This window comes from Lathyrus oleraceus, chromosome 5 (genome assembly GCF_024323335.1).
Source record: "Lathyrus oleraceus cultivar Zhongwan6 chromosome 5, CAAS_Psat_ZW6_1.0, whole genome shotgun sequence".
In the NCBI taxonomy this organism is placed as follows: Eukaryota; Viridiplantae; Streptophyta; class Magnoliopsida; order Fabales; family Fabaceae; genus Lathyrus; species Lathyrus oleraceus.
The window spans coordinates 251,830,322-251,853,187 of record NC_066583.1 but is presented as its reverse complement, the minus strand read 5'-3'; the positions used below and the strand labels follow the sequence as shown (position 1 = coordinate 251,853,187).

The 22,866-nt window shown below is 39.6% G+C and overlaps 3 protein-coding genes across 5 annotated transcripts; all 3 read left to right on the top strand.

Annotated features, from left to right (window-relative positions):
- The first annotated feature begins 1,371 nt into the window (after positions 1-1,371).
- On the top strand, positions 1,372-1,806 carry LOC127080038 (RING-H2 finger protein ATL65-like). Its single transcript, XM_051020374.1, has one exon. The coding sequence runs from the start codon at positions 1,372-1,374 to the stop codon at positions 1,804-1,806; it is 435 nt and encodes a 144-aa protein (XP_050876331.1).
- An 8,445-nt stretch (positions 1,807-10,251) lies between these two features.
- Positions 10,252-14,040, top strand: LOC127083580 (aminoaldehyde dehydrogenase 1, peroxisomal). Of its 3 annotated transcripts, none has more exons than XM_051023896.1 (16): positions 10,252-10,517; positions 10,659-10,794; positions 10,905-11,047; positions 11,168-11,248; positions 11,343-11,491; positions 11,568-11,660; positions 11,745-11,868; positions 11,977-12,042; positions 12,132-12,198; positions 12,390-12,466; positions 12,732-12,845; positions 12,985-13,062; positions 13,156-13,307; positions 13,402-13,462; positions 13,558-13,664; positions 13,757-14,039. In XM_051023896.1, exons 2-16 carry the CDS (start codon positions 10,686-10,688, stop codon positions 13,845-13,847), a joined length of 1,512 nt encoding a protein of 503 aa, XP_050879853.1. In that variant the 5' UTR covers positions 10,252-10,517; positions 10,659-10,685; the 3' UTR covers positions 13,848-14,039. The 3 variants fall into 3 exon arrangements, with proteins under 3 accessions (XP_050879853.1, XP_050879852.1, NP_001413814.1); XM_051023895.1 differs by having other exon boundaries at positions 10,283-10,517; positions 10,665-10,794; NM_001426885.1 differs by having other exon boundaries at positions 10,494-10,794; positions 13,757-14,040.
- A 2,001-nt stretch (positions 14,041-16,041) lies between these two features.
- Positions 16,042-21,642, top strand: LOC127080037 (uncharacterized). Its single transcript, XM_051020372.1, has 2 exons — positions 16,042-19,734; positions 20,980-21,642. Exons 1-2 carry the CDS (start codon positions 16,042-16,044, stop codon positions 21,640-21,642), a joined length of 4,356 nt encoding a protein of 1,451 aa, XP_050876329.1.
- The last annotated feature ends 1,224 nt before the right edge of the window (positions 21,643-22,866 follow it).

Below are 22,866 nucleotides of genomic sequence, written 5' to 3'. Positions count from 1 at the left end.
ATTATCTGATTGTTGATGGAGGCAACATGCTCCCGAGGGTTGTTCATTCCGTCAAACTTTGTCACTAAGGGGGTTTGAATTTTTTTGACACACGCCTCCCATTCAATTTTCGTCATAAAAGGGTTTAGGTCTTATTTTCAAGGCCATATAATCGTGGTGAAAACAAACTATCTAATTTCAACGTGTTAAAAAAGTTAGACTTGATAGAAATAATGGTCTCATGGTCACTATATGCATTAGAGAGAGCGAGAATTAGAATTTGACTAAAATATCATTTTCATGTATTGATTTATTATTTTTATCATAAACTCGTAGAATATATTTAATTTGGAGTGATAAAATTAATACTCCCTCCGTCCTAAATATAAAAGAATAAAAATACATTTTTCTTGTCTCAAAATATAATAGAAAAAAAATAATTTTTTATCCTTTTCAAAATAAAATTAAATACAAATTGTATTTAATTTACTTTCTTTCTCATCTTTTCTATAACCAACGACCAATAAGAATTATTTTTACATCTTTTAAAATAATTTATCTCAACAAAATCTTAGTCAAATTATTATATTTTTTAATCTTTTTTATTAAATATAATTTTTATTTTTTCTCTTATTATATTTTAAGACCGAGGGAGTATTAAGTTGAAAGAGAATATTTATTTTAGGACATTTTTTATATTCATGTTTTGTGGTTTCACTAATTTTAACGTTGAAACCTTAATCAAAATTTCAAATAATTATATTTTACTTTAATTGATAGGTAATTCGATCATATAATTTTTTTTAATACCTCGTGACAATCTTTTTCCAAAAAAAAAAGAAAATAACTAATTTGAATTTTCTACATTCAGTCTAGTAATAAAAATATTATTGAGCATTTTTGGACGCTTCAGATTCCATCCTATTTAATATTGGTAAGTGTTTATTTTTTGGTACAACTTTGGTATGTATTTATTATTAAATAAACTATTAAAACCAAGACCTAGAAAAACTAACAAACCCGTTAACATGCTTATCCTCCAACTCAGCCACCCATATAATTAATTTCTGGTAAGAAGTTTTCTAAAAATATATGTCATATAATCCATGGAGATCCATTTTTGCTTATTATTAAGATTTTTTAACGGTTCAGATTCATTTTAATTATTTATTGAATTCACCATATGTATAAAATATGAATCTAAAAATATTTTTCATAAAATAGAAAACCATATTCTACTCTCTCTTTAAGATATTCAGTTTTATGGATGCTCTATCATTGTCTCCATGGTCACTCTTTCAAGATTTCATTCCACTCCTCATAGTAATACTGGTTCTTTTTCTTGGCACCGTCTTCTTCTTTGTAATCTGTTACCGATGGCTCAAATACAGAATGTTTTTCCCTCCATCCTCCTCCGGCGATGTCACTGATTTACCGCCAACAGCGACGGAGTCCCGGTCCCGCCGCCACACACAGGGTTTAAACGAGTCAGTTATAAACATAATTCCATCATTTATCTATTCTACGAGTAGTAATTACAATGAAGAAAAAGAATGTTCACGTGATTGTGCTGTTTGCTTGGTTGAATTTAAAGACGATGATTATGTTCGTACTCTTCCTCTTTGTTCGCATACGTTTCATCTCCGTTGTATTGATATTTGGCTTTGTTCACACCCTAACTGCCCTCTCTGTCGCTCATGTCTTAGCTGTGGTTTGTCTCAATGGCCTTTTAGACCTCTCATGTCCGAGAGAATTGGCCCCTCTGTTGTTACACCGGCGGTGACGCAGATCAGCCTCCCCACTTCCCCGACACGAGAATCGCTTTAATTTGGGTTACACCGGCGTGCCAGGAAAGGTTTCAAATTTATATTCTAAGGAATAATAATAATAAACAAACAAAAAGTTAAAAAATTTCAAATTTTTTGGCACAGTTTTTTTTTAATGTCACGTATGTATGTATCATATTATTCTCTCTAATAAAAAATATCTTATTTGAATAATAATAAAAGTTAATAAATAGAAGTGTATATAAGTAATCTATCATTGTTTTTTAATATTTCCTTTTTTTTCATAGTTTTTGTATCACATATCTTTTTGGTTCAATAGAGAGAAGAAGAGAGAAGAAGAGAGAGATTTTTAATTACATATGTTTAGTTCAAAATATGAAGACGTAAGAGTAGAAGTGTTCATGAATCTGAATTGACCCACAAAGCCACTAGTTCAAACCGAGTCAATTCATAAATTATCTTAACTCATTTTGGAGTATACTCAATCAAATCCATAATTTTTTTTTATAGTTTTAGTTCGGGTCGAGTTTGAGATTTGCAAATCACGGATCCCGTTGAATTCATTAACGTGACTTTAGTAATTTGTTATTAGTTTTATTATTATTTTAAATAAAAATATAAAATTAATATCTTACTAATAACCATAATTTTTCAAAAAAAAAAATTATTCTCCGCAAATAATACTATTAGACTAATGATTTTATGTAATTCTAAGATTAAATATAATTTCTTATTTTTTTTTTGTATTTTTTCCAACTTATGTATTTTATGAAAAATAACGTATTTTGTTGAATTTTATACTATTATCAAGCCTTATGTCATGTTGATGAATTTTTATAGGTATTATATGATGCGTTTTGTCGAATTTGAGTGTTACAAATGAGTATGATTGTATTATTGAGTTGTGTTACATTTTTTTAAACTGACAAAAAGAATCATAAAATTATATTTTTTATTTGAAACAAAACCCACAAATCCAACCCATAAATGAACTTGTCAGTTTCGGTCGATTTGTTTCGGTCGATTTTGATAATGAAACTACGGGTTGGACAAAGAACCGAATCCATTGAAGTTTGAACGGGTTGGATAACAGGTTGAGTCAAACCATGTCTAACCCGGTCGTTGTACACCCTTAGGCCGGAGGAAGGGAATCATTTTATTTACAAATATATTTGATTCACATGGGGAGATATTATAAAAATGTAACGGTTATAATATATAATTTTAAAAAGATTATTAAATATAAAAAAATCTAACAAAAAATATTATAAAAAATTATGATAATTAAAAAGTAGATTTTTTTCAAGTAACCTATTTTTTCAATTAAAATGCTAAAATAATCATTTTTTCAAAATATTTATCGGAATAACCACCTTTCATGAAGCATGCACCAGTTGGACTGGCGTATATATTTTCTCATTGAGCATAGGCACCCATACCATTGGCGCATGCATGCAATGAAGTCAATGCAATTGAGCATGCATACAATACATCATGTGTATGCGTCATTGCATGTGACACATGCTCTATCTAATTCTTTAAAAAAAATTGTACTTATAAATGAAAAATAATTATTAATATTATAATATAAAGTTATAATATATAATAATTGACAAGAAAATCAATGATCTGTCCGATTGAAATGCCCCCCTATTACACATCCTGGTGCGTTAGCCTGCCTTCGAGGTCTACAACGATTTTCCTGAGGTATTTGGAGTCTTTGAGTGATGACTGATGCAATGGTGGCTGGTGTGAAGGTCCGGTGGAAGATCCAACGGTATTTGACATATTTGTCATCATTTTCCCCAATAGATGAAGGGTTGTCGCCAACGGTGCTTCCATAATTGACTTTGATGCCCATGTTGTCGTAGTTGGATCGTTGTGGTTGAGTGCTTTGTGGACGGGTTGATTGCCCGAATTTAGACATTGAATCGTTTTGAAAATAAAGCAATGGTTCCTGTGGTGTATTAAAGTCAAATAATGGTTGGATATTGTGGCGATGAGATGTTTGAGTGCTCATAAGTGGAGGGCTACAATGGCTTGAGGTTAAATCGTATAAATCATTTGGGCTATAAACAAATGCGGTCGCTGCGTATGGTTGTTGGTGGTTAGGGTTGGGTTCCTGGTTTTGAGTTTGGGTGTGTAGCATGAATTGGTTGCGAGGTTGAATGTTTGGTGGTTGGGTGTATATGATAGGGTGATGGTGCGAGGTTGGTTGTTAGGTTTGGATGAGTTGACATTGTTCTTAGGCGGAGATTTGTTGTTGGGCATTTGATGGCGAAGCTCGTTGGTGCGGATCAATCAAATACCTTGGCTCAGACACAAACCGTAGTGTTATAACCGACCTAAACCATACCATATAATGTTGAGTTGGTCTAGCACCATGTATGACCAGTTCGTTTAAGATGTGTTGTCGTCGATTCCTCCAATGACGACACATCTCTTTTGCGAAGTCTCTCCAATCAGAATAATCCCATTATTCATCGACTCTTTATTGATGCCAATCTCCCAAACACATTGGAGGTTCTAGAATTTGTTGTTGCATGTCGAACTGCAGTTTTATACGGTCACTCTGGTGCATCTCCACAGTAGTGAATCAGATGATTGATGTTTTTGTTGTCCAAACTAAAACATCATCATGGTTAACCTGATGATCAAGACCTAGATACGGCCTCCAGATAAACTGTATAATAATTTGACATGATTAGAGGATATGTAATTGGATAATTTTTTTAAAATCAAAAGTAGAGTAATATGGGCTTTAGTGCAATCAACCTATTTTAGGCTAGGGACACTGTTTGAGATTAGACGTTCCAAATGGAGTTCAGTGTTACAATCTGGGCAGTTGTTTAGTGATGCTTCAATGAAATTCGTTAAAGAAGAAATTGCCAAAGCTAACACACATATGGTCACGGTGTTTGACCATACCAAAGGTTGATATAATGTTGTTGAGTCAATGGATCACAATGAAGGCATTGTCGGGGGGATACTATCGAGTGAAACTAGATAGACGGTGGTGTGACTGCGGAAAGTTTCAAGCCTTTCATATGCCCTGCTCCAATGTCATAGCAACATGTTTATAAGTTCGACAAGATCCTTCCAACTTACTATCTGACGTTTACAAAGTCATAAACCTTTGCAATGTTTACAAAATTAGCTTTTCGATGGTAACAAAAGAGGATTACTGGTCTGCATATCAATGTGACATTCTCTGACATAGTGAAATAATGCGAAGAAAGAAAAAGGACCGCCCAAACAACACCCGTATTCGAACCGAAATGAATACGATGAACAAAATGGTTAAATTATGTAGTTCATGTCGCCAACCCGATCATAATCATACTAACTGTCCCAGTGTTGGAACAAGCACAACAAGATAATTTTAGTTGTAACTCTTTTGCTTTATATTAAAAACAACATTCATTTTGTATGATAAGCAGAACAAATATAATAATTAAATAATAAGACAAGAAACTACAACAAATAAAATAACATCACAAACAAATACAACACATAAACAACATAACTATGGGATTAAACCATCAAAACAATTTTGTGAGAAGTATACATCATCATGTGAACATCTCTGTCAGTTTTAATATTGACCCAGAAACGAACTTCTCCATTTTGGTTGAACGTCATATCAAGACATTAAATCCTTATGATCCTTTCACCAGCTGCAATGTCTCCATCTAACCAACGATTCAAGGTCCTGTTAAGATGTTCAAACGTATCTACATTCCAAAGTCGGATCTTCATCGAAGGTTGCACTGCTGAAAAGATTAAATCGACATTTCTCTTGTGAATATAAGGACACAAGTATGAATATGCATACATTTTAAAGAAAATTGAAGGAGATTGAAGGAAAATGGAAGGAGATGGTAAGAAGTTGTATGAAAAATCATGGGAGGGTGATGTTGTATTTATAGATGAAGTGGTGGAGCATTAACCACATGAATTGACACACGCATAGAGTGCATTATGCATGCGCCTTTACATGTGGCGCCTACACACGACCTACACATGCATGCGCCATTGCATGTGGCGCCTTCACATGCATGCGCCATTGCATGTGACGCCAATGAATAACATTTTCATTGGATGCGCCAAAGCAACCGACGCCCAGGTTAGATGTCTTTTGAAAAATGGTTAGTTTAGTAAATATTTTGAAAAAATGGTTATTTTAGAATTTTAATTGAAAAAATTGATTATTTGAAAAAAAATGTAAAATGTAAGATTAAAATAAAAAAATTTAAACATACAACAAATATAATGGAAGATAAAATTTGTTCAAATTTGACTTTTTTAACATTTTAATAAGTTAAAATTATATTTAAATAAATAAATAAGAGTAAATATGTAAATATAATTATAATTAAATTGAAACATATTCCTTCTCCCTCCAAAAAAAAAAACCCCAAATCAAGGGAAGTAATAAGTAATCCAGGGGGATTTTGGTCTCTTCCATCTACAGTCCCCTCCCCCCTTAAAATTTCAACCAAACACATAAACTATTAAATATTCTCTCCACTCCCTTCCATTTACTCCTAACTAAACAGACCTTAAAATGCTTTGAGAAAGTTACCGTGTATGGGCTAGACAATCGATCGGGTTCGGATCCAAAATTAATATACGATGTAAATTATGGTTTCATTTTTAAGATCTGATTCGATCGATATCTTTTTGGTTTTTGACGGATTCGAATAAATCGGATCGATTTATTAATATTTATTAAAAAATGACTGTTTTTTATAAAATTCGCAAACATTTTTTTTTTTAAATTAAATCTTAGAATACTTAAAGAAGAAGATTTTTTTGTATTATTGAAAATTTGTATTATTAGGTGATAATATTTTCAATATCATTTGACATTAAATTGCTCATTATCATGCTTTAAACCACAAACTAAAAAATTCTCAAAAATTTTTATCGCATGTCTTGTATTCTTGTGAATACATAACATCATCATTAGATTATAAAAATGATAATAATCTGACAACGTTATCAACCTCATTTCTATAATGAGTCAATCCTATAATAATAAAATATATATTAATTAGGTTCAATTGGTTTCGATTTTCGACGGATCCAAAATAATCATCTGAGTCTGACCGAAACAATCTTATATTATCCAAATTAAGCAATCGAATCAATCTGACACCCGACCCGATTCAATCTATTTACACAAAAAAGATAATGAATCAGTCAGTTTCAATCTGCAGTTCAAATTTGTCCATCCCTAAATTAAGTGTAAGTAATTTAATGTCAGCATAACACAACTCTTATTCATTATTTTTCCTTTATTCATTGTTTTCTCTCTATTTTCTTAAAGTATTCATAGCTTATAAAGTAATTTGAAGTTATTATTACTTTTGATGAAGTTTTTTAATTAAAATTTTATTTACCTTGATAATTTTTTAAGGACATTCAATTATGGCTTAATATATCATAAATAAAATAAAGTATAGAAATTGTATCTTTTTTCAAATGAATGGATGACAATTCAATGATAACATATGACATTATAAAATATAAGGTTAAAAATATGTTTTCGTATCTATAAATAATCCATATTTCAATTTTAATTTCTACAAAAAAAATAATCCGAAGAATGATCCTTATAAAGTTTTTTCGTCCATATTTTTGGATATCTCCGTCCAATTGCGCTAACAGATACTGATGTGTACTGATAAATGACATTTTTTTAATTAAATAGAAATTAATAAATGTCACGTTTCCAAGTAGTTATAACGTTACGATATTAATTCATTTTATAAATCAATTTGAAAAACTCAGACTTAAGTAAAAAAAAACCTAAGGATGTGTTTGTTTCAAGTTTAGAAGTAACATTCCTTGGAATTTTATTCCCATCATTATTATTACTTGGAATAATATTACTATCCAAGTGTTTGGTAAAAACTAAATTTCCTAGGAATGTTTATAATATTTATTTAATTTAAAAATTATAAAAAATAAAATAAATAAATAAATGTGAGTAGTAGTGGGGAGTTGTAGTTAGTTGAATTTTATTCTCATGGGAATGTTGGATTCCCACCCTTTAAACCTTGGAATAAAAATAAAAGAACCATGTGAAAATAAAGTTCCTGGGAATAAAATATACCTTGGAATAATTTTTAAAAAATTGAATCAAACATGGGAATGTTGCATTCCCATGACAATATTCCCAGGAATATTTTTTAAAACCTTGAAACAAACACACCCTTGGTTTCTCCCTATTCACTCTCGCATAATCGTTCATCGTTGTTGTCTTCCTTAAAGGTATGTTCATCGCCATTACCATAAAACTCATCGTTTTTGTCGCAGAACTCGTGTAGTGGAACAATAAATGTATCCTAATGTTTTGGTTGCATGTTTGTTTCTCATTTTGATGGTCCCAAAAGTGTTTCTTCTTTTTTGATGTGGTCCCAGAATCGTGTTGGGTGAAAGGTTGTAGTCCCTATTGTTTGAAACGCAGGTAAGTCCATATGTTTCTTAATTCCCAACTTTTTAATTGAATATTAACCTAGGGTTTATCTTCCCAAAATCGTATTATATTGTTAATTATGGGTCCTAGTTGTATTAACTGTGTTATGTTATATAATTTATTGATTTATCCCATTTGTTTGACTGGAATTTATCCCATTTGTTATGTATAAGCATGAGTTTATTTTAGGTAGTATTCTACACCAAGGATTGTTTTGTAAAAGATCATATGTTAAGGTACGAGGGTGGGGAAGTGAATGTATTCAGTGGTCAAGATCCTGATTTTTGGTCATTTTTTTAGGCATGTGGTTTAATAAATGGATTCAGAGTTTGAATTTAAGGATGTGAAAATATGGTGGAAACATGATGTTGGTAGTTTAAAAGATGATCTAAAAATCTTTAGGGATGATGGAGATGCACATGAGTTAGTTGCATATGTTAAGCATTATAAATGTGAGGTACAAATCTATATTGAGTTCAAACCAAATGAAATTGAAGCAACATTCATGGAGAATGTAAGAGAGGGGTTGAAGGGGGGGGGGGGGGGGGGGGATTGAAGATGATTTTGAGAGGAACATCTCAAACAAGAAAATTGTGACGTCTGGAAAGCATCCAAAAGATCCTCTTGTAATTCCTTAGGAGGATACTTCAATATGTGGCAGTGGGAGTGACAAGACAAAGAAGAGTTGGGATGACATTTTCTGATATTTTGAAATATTTGTAATGTTTCAAGAACATGTTTATAATGTTTCAAGAACATGTTTGTAATATTTCAAGAAGATGTATTAAGTTGTTGTATCAATGGTATTAAGTTGTTTGTGCGAAACATGATATGTAATGAATTTGTTTAAGGCATTGTTATTAAGATGTTATTTATTAAGATGTTATAACAATTTTAGGTATTAAGATGTAATGAACCTCTTTTAGGTGATGGTATAACAATTTAAGGCAAAATTATGCCAACTTCATGTCCAATTTATAACAACTTTAAGCAAAAGTATAGCAAAATTATGCCAAATTCATGTCAATTTTAATAGTTTTGCAACCATAATTGTGAAAATTACAACACACTTGTAGTACACAAAGATTGCTCATAAATAATGAACAACATCCGATACACAATAAACAACATCCGGTATATAAAACCTAATGAACAATATTACATCATATTTCTAGACTCTAGTATATAAAGATGACTCTTTCACCAATTACATTTAACAAGAAGTACATATTAATCATAAGAGAAACTATAAAATAGAACAACTTGATTTTCCCAACTTAAACCTTTGAATTCAATTTCGTCTGCAACTTCTTATTCTTCTTCTTTAAAGCTTGAAACAACTCCTCAATAGTTCCACAACTTCCAAATCCTTCAATTTGTTGTCATTTACATTTCCAACGCAATTACCACCTTCTTCTTCAATCAAATCTTCATCCCATATGAATAGATCACATGTAACATCTGTCAAAATGGAATGAGATTATAAGAGCTCCACAATCACACAATCATCCTGGACAACTTTTTACGGATGAGGAAGACATCATATTAGATTTCGTAGCCCTTGTTTTGCTAGGCGACATGAAAAAACAAGATGAAGCTTAGTTGTGATAATATTGAAGGAGATGAAGTTGTTGCATTACGAAGATAAAGAAGAAGTTGGGGGTTGTGTTACGAAGACGAAGATGAATTCGATTTTTATTTAAATAAAATAAATAACTATTTCGTTATTAATAAATAAATATGTGGTATTTGCTAATTCTTATTTAATTAAAAAATTTGCTTGCCACGTGTCAGCTTCGGTTAGAATAATTAGACGATAGAAATCAAAATTATACAAATTAATAAATTATTTACAAGGGACGATGTACATATTTATCCTAAAATATAACATCCATATCCATATATTCAATTAAAAAAACGTGATGAAAATGACGTGACATCAACTTTACTATTATGATTAATTATTATATCATATCATTACTGATCCAATCCTTGAAAACAGAAAGAAAGATACGTGACAGAGAGGAAAAAAAGGACCAAGATCTGCTACCTTTCTCTCTATATCTCTATACTAAATCATGTTTCTCTCATCTAAACCAAGTTTCATAATGCACTAAACCTAAATACATGGGTTTGCTAGCTTTTAACTTTGGTGTCTTTCATGACTCTATCTCTTTCTTAATCGTTATTTCTCTCTCATCAAAACAGTTCTTTTTATTTATTCATTTGTCTCCTAAATACACTAAAGACATTAGAGGCACACAAAGGTACCTAAACCTTTCCCATAAAAAAGGGAATTTAATCCCATGCAGTCAGTGTGTAGTTAGTGTATTTTGGAGGTCATTTTTGTCCTTTCCTTCCTCAATATTATCTCTTTCCAAATCCAATTATATACCTATTTGAATTAGCTGCAGAGGATCCAGATCCAAAAAAAAATGGCAATCACAGTATCAAGTAGACAATTATTCATAGATGGAGAGTGGAGAGTTCCTATCCTCAACAAAAGGATTCCAAACATCAATCCTTCCACTGAAAACATCATAGGTACCTTAATCCATCTCATCTTACATTGCAATATACTATCACTTTTTAGCACTTATTATAATAAATAACTACTTATAAGTTATGTGCATGGTTGATTGATACACATGCAGGAGATATACCTGCTGCAACTAAGGAAGATGTTGATCTTGCTGTGGATGCTGCTAAAAGAGCCATTTCCAGAAACAATGGTAGAGATTGGTCTGCTGCTTCTGGCTCTCTTCGTGCTCGCTATCTTCGAGCCATTGCTGCTAAGGTTTCTAATTCTTTTTTTCTATTTTTGTTCTTCATGGATTACAGCACCAGATTATGGATACTTTCAATTTTAGGACTAATTGTGCGTGTCTTGTCCTTTTTTTCTTTTCATTTGTCACAGATAAAAGAGAAAAAGAATGAACTAGGGAAGCTGGAATCAATTGACTGTGGAAAACCGCTGGAGGAAGCACTAGCGGATCTGGTAATTAGTATTTGACTACTTATTATAGAAAAAACATGTTACCATTCATTGTTTGCTTACATAGGATTGGACCTTTTGTGGTTTGATTATCTAGGATGATGTTGTTGCTTGTTTTGAGTACTATGCTGGGCTTGCTGAAGAGTTGGATTCAAAGCAAAAAGCTCCTATATCTCTTCCTATGGATACCTTCAAAAGCTATATTCTCAAGGAGCCTATTGGTGTTGTTGCGTTAATAACTCCATGGTATCTTCTTTTTCTTCATTTTTGTAGCTTATGAATATTTTTTCTGGTAATCCATGTAATTGATGTTATATATTAGGAACTATCCTTTCTTAATGGCAACTTGGAAAATTGCTCCGGCTCTGGCGGCTGGTTGTGCTGCAATATTGAAGCCGTCTGAATTGGCATCTGTGTATGTTCTTATCAACTATTACAAACTTGAGCATTATTTCTGTTAAGTTGATATATCATGATTTCTTATGGTTTATAATTTTAGGACCTGTTTGGAGTTAGGTGAAATATGCAAAGAAATTGGTCTTCCTCATGGTGTTTTAAATATTGTCACTGGATTAGGCCATGAAGCCGGTGCTTCTTTGGCATCCCATCCTGATGTAGATAAGGTTTGAAACTTCTAAAGCTAGATCTTGTTGTATATCTCGCAAGTGTTGTTATCTTGATGTTTTTGAGTATGCTAAGATATTGTACCATTGTGCCCTCTATTTTGATAGATTTCTTTTACTGGTAGCTCAGCAACTGGGAGCAAGATTATGACAACTGCGGCACAGCTAGTCAAGGTATGCAAAGAAAAGATAGGAACCTTTCTGTTTTTTCTCTCGTTATTATTGTTATTAATCTTTCTCCTTTTGTGATTTCTTGTGTGCAGCCTGTTTCACTAGAGCTTGGTGGAAAGAGCCCGATCGTTGTTTTTGAGGATGTTGACCTTGATAAGGGTTGGTGTACCTTCGCAAATATGTATTTATGGAATCACATTTTCTTGCATTTTGGCATCACATTTTATGAACCGCACGTATTTTGATTTCTTGTATTGCGAATTTTGGGTATCCGAAACCTATGGCATGTTCCAAAACATTTGCTCATATGCCGTTTATAATTTACTGATCTGTCTTCCATCATTAATTAGTTGCTGAGTGGACTGTCTTTGGCTGTTTCTTTACTAATGGTCAGATATGCAGCGCAACATCTCGACTTATTGTGCACGTAAGTTATAGATGCTCTTAAGTTCCCTATTCCGTCAACAATTCATCATGTTCATGTTCTGTTACTGCCAAAATTGAATCAAAAATCACCATAAACATGTTCGAAAACATGCATTTGTGGCTTTTTTTTCTTTTTTTCTTCTTCTGCATAAATGGTAGGATTAGATTTTCTTACACTGGTAGAATTTTGTCTGAAAACCTTGTAGCAATTCCATTTGCTTTGACTTTTAAAAAATTGTTTAAGTTAAACACTTTTACTGTTTCAGGAAAGTATAGCCGTAGAATTTGTGGATAAACTTGTCAAATGGGCCGAAAACATCAAAATTTCGGATCCGTTGGAAGAAGGTTGCAGGCTTGGACCTATTGTCAGTGAAGCACAGGTATGTTTTTCTGTTTATCAATTCTGTATACATGAGATGTTACTTAGCTTACCACATGATGTTAAAATCACACATCAGTTATTCGTAGAGAGATTGAAAGAGGCAATTGAGTCTTACTTATCTTTCTTATATGATTCAGTATAAGAAAGTATTGAATTGCATCTCATCGGCTAAGAGTGAGGGTGCAACAATTTTGACTGGTGGCCGTCGACCCGAGGTATGATTATATCCCCGAATGTATGTACTTGGTTCAGTTTTTCTGCATTTGTCATGAGAAACAATAACTTGTTTTTTATAAATTCAATGGCAGCATTTAAAGAAGGGATATTTTGTTGAACCAACCATCATAACCGATGTGACCACCTCGATGCAAATTTGGAGAGAAGAAGTATTTGGACCTGTACTCGCCGTGAAAACATTTAGCACCGAGGAAGAAGCTATTAATCTCGCAAATGACACTCAGTGAGTTTGATGAGCTGATATTAATTTCACTTCTAAACCATGTTTTTCTTCACTTGTGGATTGATGCCAATGCTTCAAACTTGATATTTCACAGCTATGGTTTGGGGTCTGCTGTAATGTCAAACGATTTAGAAAGATGTGAGCGTCTATCTAAGGTTAGACTAATCCAAGATATTATCATCCTATAAAACAACAAAATGATTAGATTTCTACTAACTTGATGGTTTAAACTTTGTATTGATTTTTGCAGGCTATTCAAGCTGGAATTGTATGGATCAATTGTGCTCAGCCAAGCTTCATCCAAGCTCCATGGGGAGGCATTAAACGTAGCGGCTTTGGCCGCGAATTAGGAGAATGGTATGAACCTTGATTCCTAAAATCAGCTATATGTCTTTAATAAGAAATCTGAGAAGTGGAGTCTGAATTTTTGTTGTTGTTTTCTGATTCAGGGGACTTGAGAACTACTTGAGTGTGAAGCAAGTTACTAGGTATACATCGGATGAGCCGTGGGGCTGGTATCAACCACCTTCAAAGCTGTGATAGTTAATCATATTTCTAAAATCTGGCATGGAATAAGGGTGTTTGTGTGAGAAACACCAAGTTATCTGGCATGGAATAAGGTGTTTGTGTGAGAAACACCAAGTTATGTAATAATATACCAGCAACATTGTTGTGAATTCCCGTTTCCCACGGTGCATTGGTTGATGATATGATATATAGTTTGAAATCAAATCAATAATCCACATGAAATCTTATCTTATCAGTAACTTTGATTATGGCAGTGCAGGATAATATTAAAGAAATTCCTAGCAGGTAAATGTCTATTATTTTGTCTGTTGATCCATTTGTACGACACTAGAAAACAAATTGTTGCTCTTTCCTTTTCTTGTCCTCATCATAGGTGGGGTTTCGTTGCAAAATTTACCTAATGCATTATGATTGAAATAATATAATGAAATTAAAAACGACTGATTGGCCTCCAGCTATTATACTGTGCGCTATTCTTTAATAATTAATTTAAATAAAGTCAGGATTAAGTATTATGGGGGAGTTTTTGCTTCAAATGCCCTACTATTGAAATAATGCTCCATTCTATTATTAATATTCTAAAAATTATTCATTTTTATTATTAATATTTTAAAAATAATGTTATCACAATTTTTTTATTATCATGAAAAACTATAATTATTTACTATTGATTTTAAATATTTTTTTATAAAAAAATTATTATTATTTTTAATTAAATTAATTATATTAATTAAATATGGAACTAATAATTAAAAATCAATTATATTAATTATTATTAGTATTTAATAAACTATTTAAAATATTAAAAAATAAAAAAACAAAATGCTTCATCTTCTCGTCACTTCAAGTGACGAGCTCACACAGCGAAAAAACATCTTCATCCCCTCGTCACTTCAAGTGACGAGCTCTAACTGGAAAAGGGGTAGATTGAAAAATAATTTTTAGAATGGAACATATAAAAAAATAATTTTCAATAGTAGGGCATGGCATAGAGGGGCTAAGAATTATCGTCTGCCCAAAGGTAGCTTTTCTAAAAATCTACCTTACATAAAATCTAAGTTGAGTCTAAACATGATTGTTATTCTAAAATTAGGTGTTCCAACCAGACATGTCTCATTTAATTCCGTCACGGAAAAGTCTGAAAAAAAAAACTGGGCAGCGTAGAGCATGGCGGACATAGGCCTGCTCCGAAAAAAGAGAAGGTGAAATGGGATGGGTGTATGGACACTATACTTTTTAAATTTAAAAATTCAAAAAATCATACAAATATTTGCATTCGCAAAAGTTAAAAAAATGGGGCGGATATATTATAGCACCTAAATCCTAAACACTTGATCCATTCTGCAGTAAAGCACGGCAAGAGTGTGGGTTGGTTAATCAAAATCCATAAAATCCGATCAAACACATCCAAATCAGTCCAAAATAATATATTTTAATGGATAAGAGATCCAGACTCACTTAATCCATAAATTTTATCATTAACTATTATAATTTTTTTTAGATTTTTTGATGAATTGATATAGAAATTGTTCCGGACTGGGCCATGACCCTTGGCACGGCACGGCCCAATGCTCGCCAAGCCCACATCCAAACGACCATGTCCGCACGACCACGAGGATACGTCAGGTGGACGACAGTCCGCCCGACGAACGTCTCCCCGACCCCTTAAACACGTGTCGGACAGCGAGCGGGTCCTCCTCATACGATCTCCATCCACTCACCGTCAGCCCACGTCGCGGGCACCTCAGTTGTGTCGGGCAGAGCCCTAACGGCATCCCACTCACCACGTCACCCAACTCCCCTATATTGTCGCCTTAGGGATAGGGGCAGTTGGACCAGGGGGCAGACTTTGGTCTAGGTCTTAACGCTTCTTACGCGTCCCCTGGCAGCTCCTCCTTGGGCCTAGCTAATCCAGCCCATTAGGAGCCTTGGCCCAGCGCTGGGGGCTCACTATAAATACCCCTTTCATGGCAAAGGGGCAGGTATTCTAACTCACACTCTGATAACCTCATTCTGTACCTTTCTGACTTAAGCATTGGAGCACCTTGCAGGTACACCCCCCTCTCATTTCATTCTCCGGCCCATTAACCAAGACCGTGGAAGGCCCTCCTGATCAGGTGTGATCAGTGGCGCCGTCTGTGGGAACTAGCTATCCCCATCTTCATCAAACGAGGATCAAAAGCTCATTCATTTCTGTCCTTCCAACATGGCCGGAGAACAACATAGCGATCACAGCCGTCCCCTCGTCAACTACAACATGGACGACGGCCCGCCATCCCATGAGGCGGACGTTCGGGACGGTCATCCATCCACCCCGTCTCCAGAGCCCCAAAACAACGGAGATGTCTCTCACGCCCACAATTTAGGGGCAGAGACATTTCATCCCATTCCCGTTCCCGTTGAAGGAGACGCCGTAATGATTGCCATGGTGAATGCCCTCAATCAGGCCGGTTCTATGCTCCACCAGCAGCACGAACGAATCATGGCCCTCGAAGCCGAACGACAAGAGGCCCGGCCCCAGCCGGTGAGTAGGATACAACAACGTCCGGAGCCAACGAAGAAGCGAGGACGTCGCTCTCCCGAACCCCACGCCAGCAGGGCACGCGCCCATCGTGACGGTGGTCGAGCGAGAACATCACCAAGGCGCGGGCACAGCCCCGACAACAACGAACTGTCTCCCTTAAGGAGCGACGAGGAAGATTTGCATTGCCCCCTATCTCGGGCAATAATGGAAGCCCCGCTCCCCAAAGGCATGGAGAAACCGCCAAACCTAGCTGTGTACGACGGGACTACAGATCCCGACGATCACGTCGACAACGTCAACGCGATGCTCGACTACCGCAATGATATAACCGGGCACCTCAAATGCCGACTGTTCTCAACGACCCTCAGGAAAGGGGCCATGGCCTGGTACAAAAGCTTGGCCCCTGAGTCCATTACGTCATGGAGAGTCATGAGGTCCATGTTCACCCGGCACTTTACAGCCTCCCGTCGTCACCCCAAGACTGAGGCGACCCTTGAAGCCATAGTGCAGAAGAAGAATGAAACACTGCGCTCATACATCGAGCGATTCAACCAGGAAGCTGTCGAGGTAGATACCACCGAGCACATGAAGAAGTATCTCCTCGAGAGAGGTCTCTTACCCGGCAGTGAACTTAGCAGAGCCGTAGGGATCGAGCCTCCCCGCACCTTAAACGAGCTCCTGCATAAAGCCCAGGCCTACATCAGATACGAGGAAAAGCAGGTGGCACACAATGCCCGCAGCGGACGTAACGCTGGGGAGACCGAGCACTCAAAACGCGAGGACACGAGCATTTCCCGTCGCAACGGAGACAGACGAAGAGAAGAAAGACCTCGCGAGCTCCGGGAAGGAAGAGGCCCCGCGGGCAGATATAGCGAGTACACCTTACTGACAGCTCCTCGAGAGCGTATCCTCGCAGAATGTATCAACTCTGAATTTAAGCAGGGCAGGGTCAGGTTCCCAAAACCGTCTGCACCAAAGCCCCACACCGACAAATCAAAGTACTGCCGGTTCCACAGAAGTCACGGGCACGTGACCGAAGACTGCGTCCACCTGAAAGATGCGATTGAAATTTTAATCCAAGAAGGGCACCTGAAGCAGTACACGAGGAAGAACGAAGCTCCCAGACACGACGAGCCAGAGAAGAAGAGACCCCGGGAAAACACACCCCCCGACAACTCTCCCTATCAAGTGGCCCTCTGCGTGTCACGACCGGAAGATTTCTGCCTCCCCGAACCACTGCCCGAGGGCAAGATCACTGCACTCAGCCCCTGGGAAGACTTCCCTACCACACTGGTGATATCAGGAGGAGGAACTAACGGGGAATCCGCGGCCGTCTCCGTCAAACGTAAGTTCGACGAACTCCTACTGACTGCCCCCGAGCAGAAAGCGACATTGACAAAATACCGGGGGAAATCCAACCCAATATCCTTCTTCCTGGAGGAACTCCCGGGCGGATCCCCGAACTCGGCCATCCCACTATTGATAAGAGCAAAGATGGCCCGATTCGACGTACGACGCATCCTGGTCGACGAAGGCAGCTCAGTGGATATCATGTACGTCCACCTCTTCAAGACTCTGAAGCTAGACAAGACCAACTTAGCCCCCTACGTCGGATCGGATCTCCAAGGATTCAACGGAGCAACAACCAGACCGTGGGGATATGTTGAGCTCCTCGTCACCTTCGGCGAACAAGAAACGGCCAGGGAAGTCAAAATCCAATTCCTGGTCGTAGACTGTCCGTCCCTCTACAATTGCATCTTTGGACGCCCGACACTGGCCGAACTCACTGCGGTCCCTTCCACCGTCCACCTGAAGATGAAATACTACACCAAATTGGGACGTGTGGTCACCATCCATGGTGACATCGAAGCAGCCCGACGATGCTACGACGCCGCAGTAAAAGGACAGGCCGTAGTCAGCACGAAGAGCAACTGCAACAACAAAAAACTCAAGACCGAGGATCCCGCCCGAGGAGTCAACGCCATCGACCTCGACTGTCGCATCGGGCTGGACGAGACCGAAGAGGGGAGGTTCCCCAAGGAACGCTCTCTCGAACACCCGGTCCGACCAATTCCCGACGGGGAGTTCGAACTCATTCCTCTTGGGGACGATCCGGAAAGGACGGTGAAGATAGGCAAGGGACTACCCGAGGAAACAAGAGAAGAGCTAGTAGCATGCCTCAAAGAGAACTCCGACCTCTTCGCGTGGAATGCCGCAGAAATGCCCGGGCTGGACCCCGAGATCGCGTGTCATAAGCTAGCTGTAGACCGGGCAGCCAAGCCCATAGCACGGCGTAGACGCAAGCAATCGCCCGAAAAGGCAGAGGCTGCCGAGCGAGCTGTAAAAGACCTCTTAGAGGCAAATTTTATTTCTGAAGCCCAGTACACAACCTGGCTCTCTAATGTAGTCCTCGTTAAGAAAAATAATGGAAAATGGCGTATGTGTGTTGATTATACTGATCTTAATAGGGCTTGCCCGAAAGATGCTTTCCCCCTCCCTAATATAGACTCGCTCGTTGACAACTCTGCAGGTTTTAAACTCTTGTCCTTCATGGACGCATATAGTGGATACAACCAGATCCCTATGTCGCCCGCAGACAAGAAACACACAGCGTTCATGACCCCAACGGGCAATTACTATTACAACGTGATGCCGTTCGGGCTCAAGAACGCTGGCGCTACATACCAACGCATGATGAACAAAGTCTTCAAGGACGAAATAGGGGACATGCTCGAAGTATACATGGACGACATGATCGTCAAATCACACGAGGAGATAACCCATGCTCGACACCTTACGAAGGTATTCGAGCAGGCGAGACAGTGTAAAATGAGGTTCAACCCCGAGAAATGCACGTTCGGTGTCCGGGCAGGCAAGTTCCTCGGTTTCTATCTCACCGAAAGAGGGATCGAGGCCAACCCCGACAAATGCCGGGCATTCTCGGAGTTTCCGACCCCGAAAACCAAAAAATCGATCCAGTCGCTCAATGGAGTGCTCGCCTCACTCTCCCGTTTCATCGCCAAGTCCGCCCAGCACGCATTGCCATTCTTCAGACTCCTTCGCAAAGAGGCTACCTTCGACTGGACCGATGAATGCGAGCAAGCGCTACTCCATCTAAAGAAGGTTCTGTCCCAACCCCCGGTCTTATCACGGCCGTCAGAAAAGGAAACCCTATACTTATACCTATCCGTGGCGACCGAGGCCGTCAGCGCCGTTCTAATAAGAGAAACCGACGAAGGACAAAAGCCCATCTATTTCACGAGTAAAGCACTCCAAGGTCCCGAGCTCCGATATCAGCAAATCGAAAAGGTCGCCCTGGCCCTCATCAACGCAGCGAGGAGACTACGATATTATTTCCTCGCACACACGATAAAGGTGAGGACCGATCAGCCAATCAAACAGCTGCTCGGGCGCCCGGATATGGCCGGGAGGATGCTCAAGTGGTCACTAGAACTCTCCGAATTCGACATACAATACGAAAGTAGGAAAGCCTTGAAAGCTCAGGCGCTGGCCGACTTCGTCGCGGAGATGACCCACTGCCCGACTCCAGCAGAAAGCGCCCACAAATGGACGATCTTCGTCGATGGCGCCTCTAGCACATCAGGCAGCGGGGCCGGGATCATCCTCGAAAATGAAGAAGGGATCCTGATAGAGGTATCGTTAGCGCTAGCGTTCCCAACATCAAACAACCAAGCCGAATACGAAGCCTTCCTCGCAGGCCTGAGGTTAGCCGAGGACCTGGGAGCAAAAGAGGTAAAAATATCCACCGACTCCCAGCTCGTGGCCTCACAAGTGCGAGGAGAATACCAAACCAAGAACGACAACCTCCTCGGGTACTTGTCCCTCGTCAAAGAAAAACTTGATAGATTTGAAAAATGGGAAGTTCAACACATACCCCGCGAGCACAACACACGAGCAGACGTTCTCTCGAAACTAGCCAGCACGAGGAAAAAGGGTGGGAATAAATCAGTAATCCAAGAAATTCTCCCGCGGCCCAGCATCGACAAACTACCGCCTCCACTCGAGGTCAACGCTATTGGAGATGCCCACTGTTGGATGACACCCATCTACAATTACCTCACACGAGACGAACTCCCGGCTGACCCGAAAGAGGCGACCACTGTCAAACGACGCGCATGCTCGTACGTACTCCTCGAAGGCAAACTCTACCGGAGAGGATTCTCCATCCCACTACTCAAATGCGTCGAGGAAGAGAAAGTCCCCGACATACTTGGAGAGATACACCGGGGAATTAACGCTCAGCACCTCGGCGGACGATCGCTCGCACGAAAAGCCCTTCGAGCAGGCTACTACTGGCCGACCATGCAAAACGATTCGAAAGAGCACGTCAAAAGATGTGACAAATGCCAACGACATGCCGACATGCACCTCGCACCCCCGAACGACCTCAAATCACTGTCTTCCCCATGGCCCTTCGCGTGGTGGGGCATGGACATCCTCGGACCCTTCGTCACCGGATCATATCAGAATAAATACCTCATCGTCGGGGTGGATTACTTCACCAAATGGATCGAGGCGGAGGCACTGGCTAAGATAACCGCGCAGAACATTCTCCGGTTCTTCAAACGCAACATCCTCGCTCGGTTCGGTATACCCCAGGCACTTGTCACAGACAACGGGACACAGTTCACGGACGGAGGATTCCAGGACTTCATCGCCAGCCTGGGCACCACACAGCATTTCACGTCTGTCGAGCATCCGCAGACGAACGGGCAGGCAGAGGCGGCCAACAGGGTAATCTTACGTGGCCTCAAACGCAGACTCGGCGAGGCAAAGAGGGCATGGGTCGAGGAGCTACATAGCGTCCTATGGGCCTACCGCACGACACCACATTCTACCACCGGGGAAACCCCGTTCCGACTAACTTACGGCACCGAGGCAGTCATCCCGGTGGAGATACGGACGCCAACGAGGAGGACAGAGGAGCCCCTAGACGAGGAAATGAACGATGAAACCCTTAGAGCCGAGCTCGACCTAGTCGAGGAGATACGTTCCGAAGCAGCTCTCCGGGAAACAACCCTCAAACAAAAGATAGCACTACGCCATGACGCGAAAGTCATAAAAAGAGAGTTCCAGGTCGGCACCCTGGTCCTCAGAAGAAACCAGAAAAACCCGAGAGAGGGCAAACTGGCGGCCAACTGGGAAGGCCCTTACCGCGTCCGCGACAAAACGAGCAACGGGGCCTATTACCTAGAAAACCTACAAGGAGAACAACTCGCTCGACCATGGAACGCAGAAAAACTTAGACAATATTACAGCTAAATACACCACGGGGAGACGTGGCAGGTACGACCACGCTCTTCGTCCCCAAAACCCCAGGGAGGAACCACGAGACCCGGGAACGATCCGGGGTCACGTAACAAACACAACCCTCCCCGACGGTTGGGATCTTGACCAAGGCTCAACGTCGAAGTACCAAGACTGGCAGGGCACCCAGCTCGCGATGGGAGGACCCAAGCCTCGGGACCAGGGTTCGAACAACGGACCCGGGCTTCGATACCCACGGGCACAAAGCCCGACACTTCGTCGGTTCCCTAAACCGAGGAGATTAACACAGTCGAGCAGAGTACGAATTCATACAAACAAGTATCAGACACAAACGAGCACAATGAATGATAACGAAAATATTCATGCATTAAAAACGATAAGAGTGGCCGAAGCCAAGTACGCCCGAAGGCCATATTACAACGCCCGAAGGCCAAAATACATAAGGCACGCAGGCCATGATAAGAAAAACATATAAACTAAGACTCCGCTCGGAACTCCTCTTCATCCTCTTCTTCTTCTTCTCCCCCCAGCTCCTCCTCCACTTCAAACGGGCAGATGATCTCTCCATCCCGGACGCAGCAGTTATAGGCCGACCCTTCCGTCACCAACTCAGGGTTCAGAAGCCCGAGCTGCTCGACAGCATTGTCGAAACCCTCTTTGAAGCAGGCCACAAGATCTTGGTTGAGAGTCCGAATATGCCCTAGCAGCTCACCGCGCGAGCCAAAGGCGCGTTCCTCCTCGGTCTCGTCTGCCAGAGGACGGACCTTTCCCTCGAGAAACTCAACCTGAGCCCGTAGGTAGGCGTTGTCCTCGGTCAGCTTCTGATGGTCGACCACCTGCTCTTCCAGGCTCGCCTTGGCAGCCTTCAACTGGTCCCTCTCCCTTTCCACCTCCTCCAGCTTCTGGCGCAGCCCTTCCTGCAGCTGATGCTCTTCTTTGTAGTCCGACAGATCTTGAGATAGTCTTTCCTTCTCTGTCCGAACCTGCAAAAGGGCTTCCTCCAGCGAGGCGGTGGAGACCGAAGTGTCGGTCAGAACCATGGCCGTCTCCATCACCCGGATGACGGCAGCAATATCCCTGGCCAGATCTTTCCTCCGGGCAGCAACATCCTGGTCCAGAATAGCCTTGGCCTCAGGCGCAGGCACAGCAATCGACTCCTCGGCCTTGAAGAACGACCGTTCCACATAGCAGGGAGGCAGAAGATAGCTGCCCGGTCCA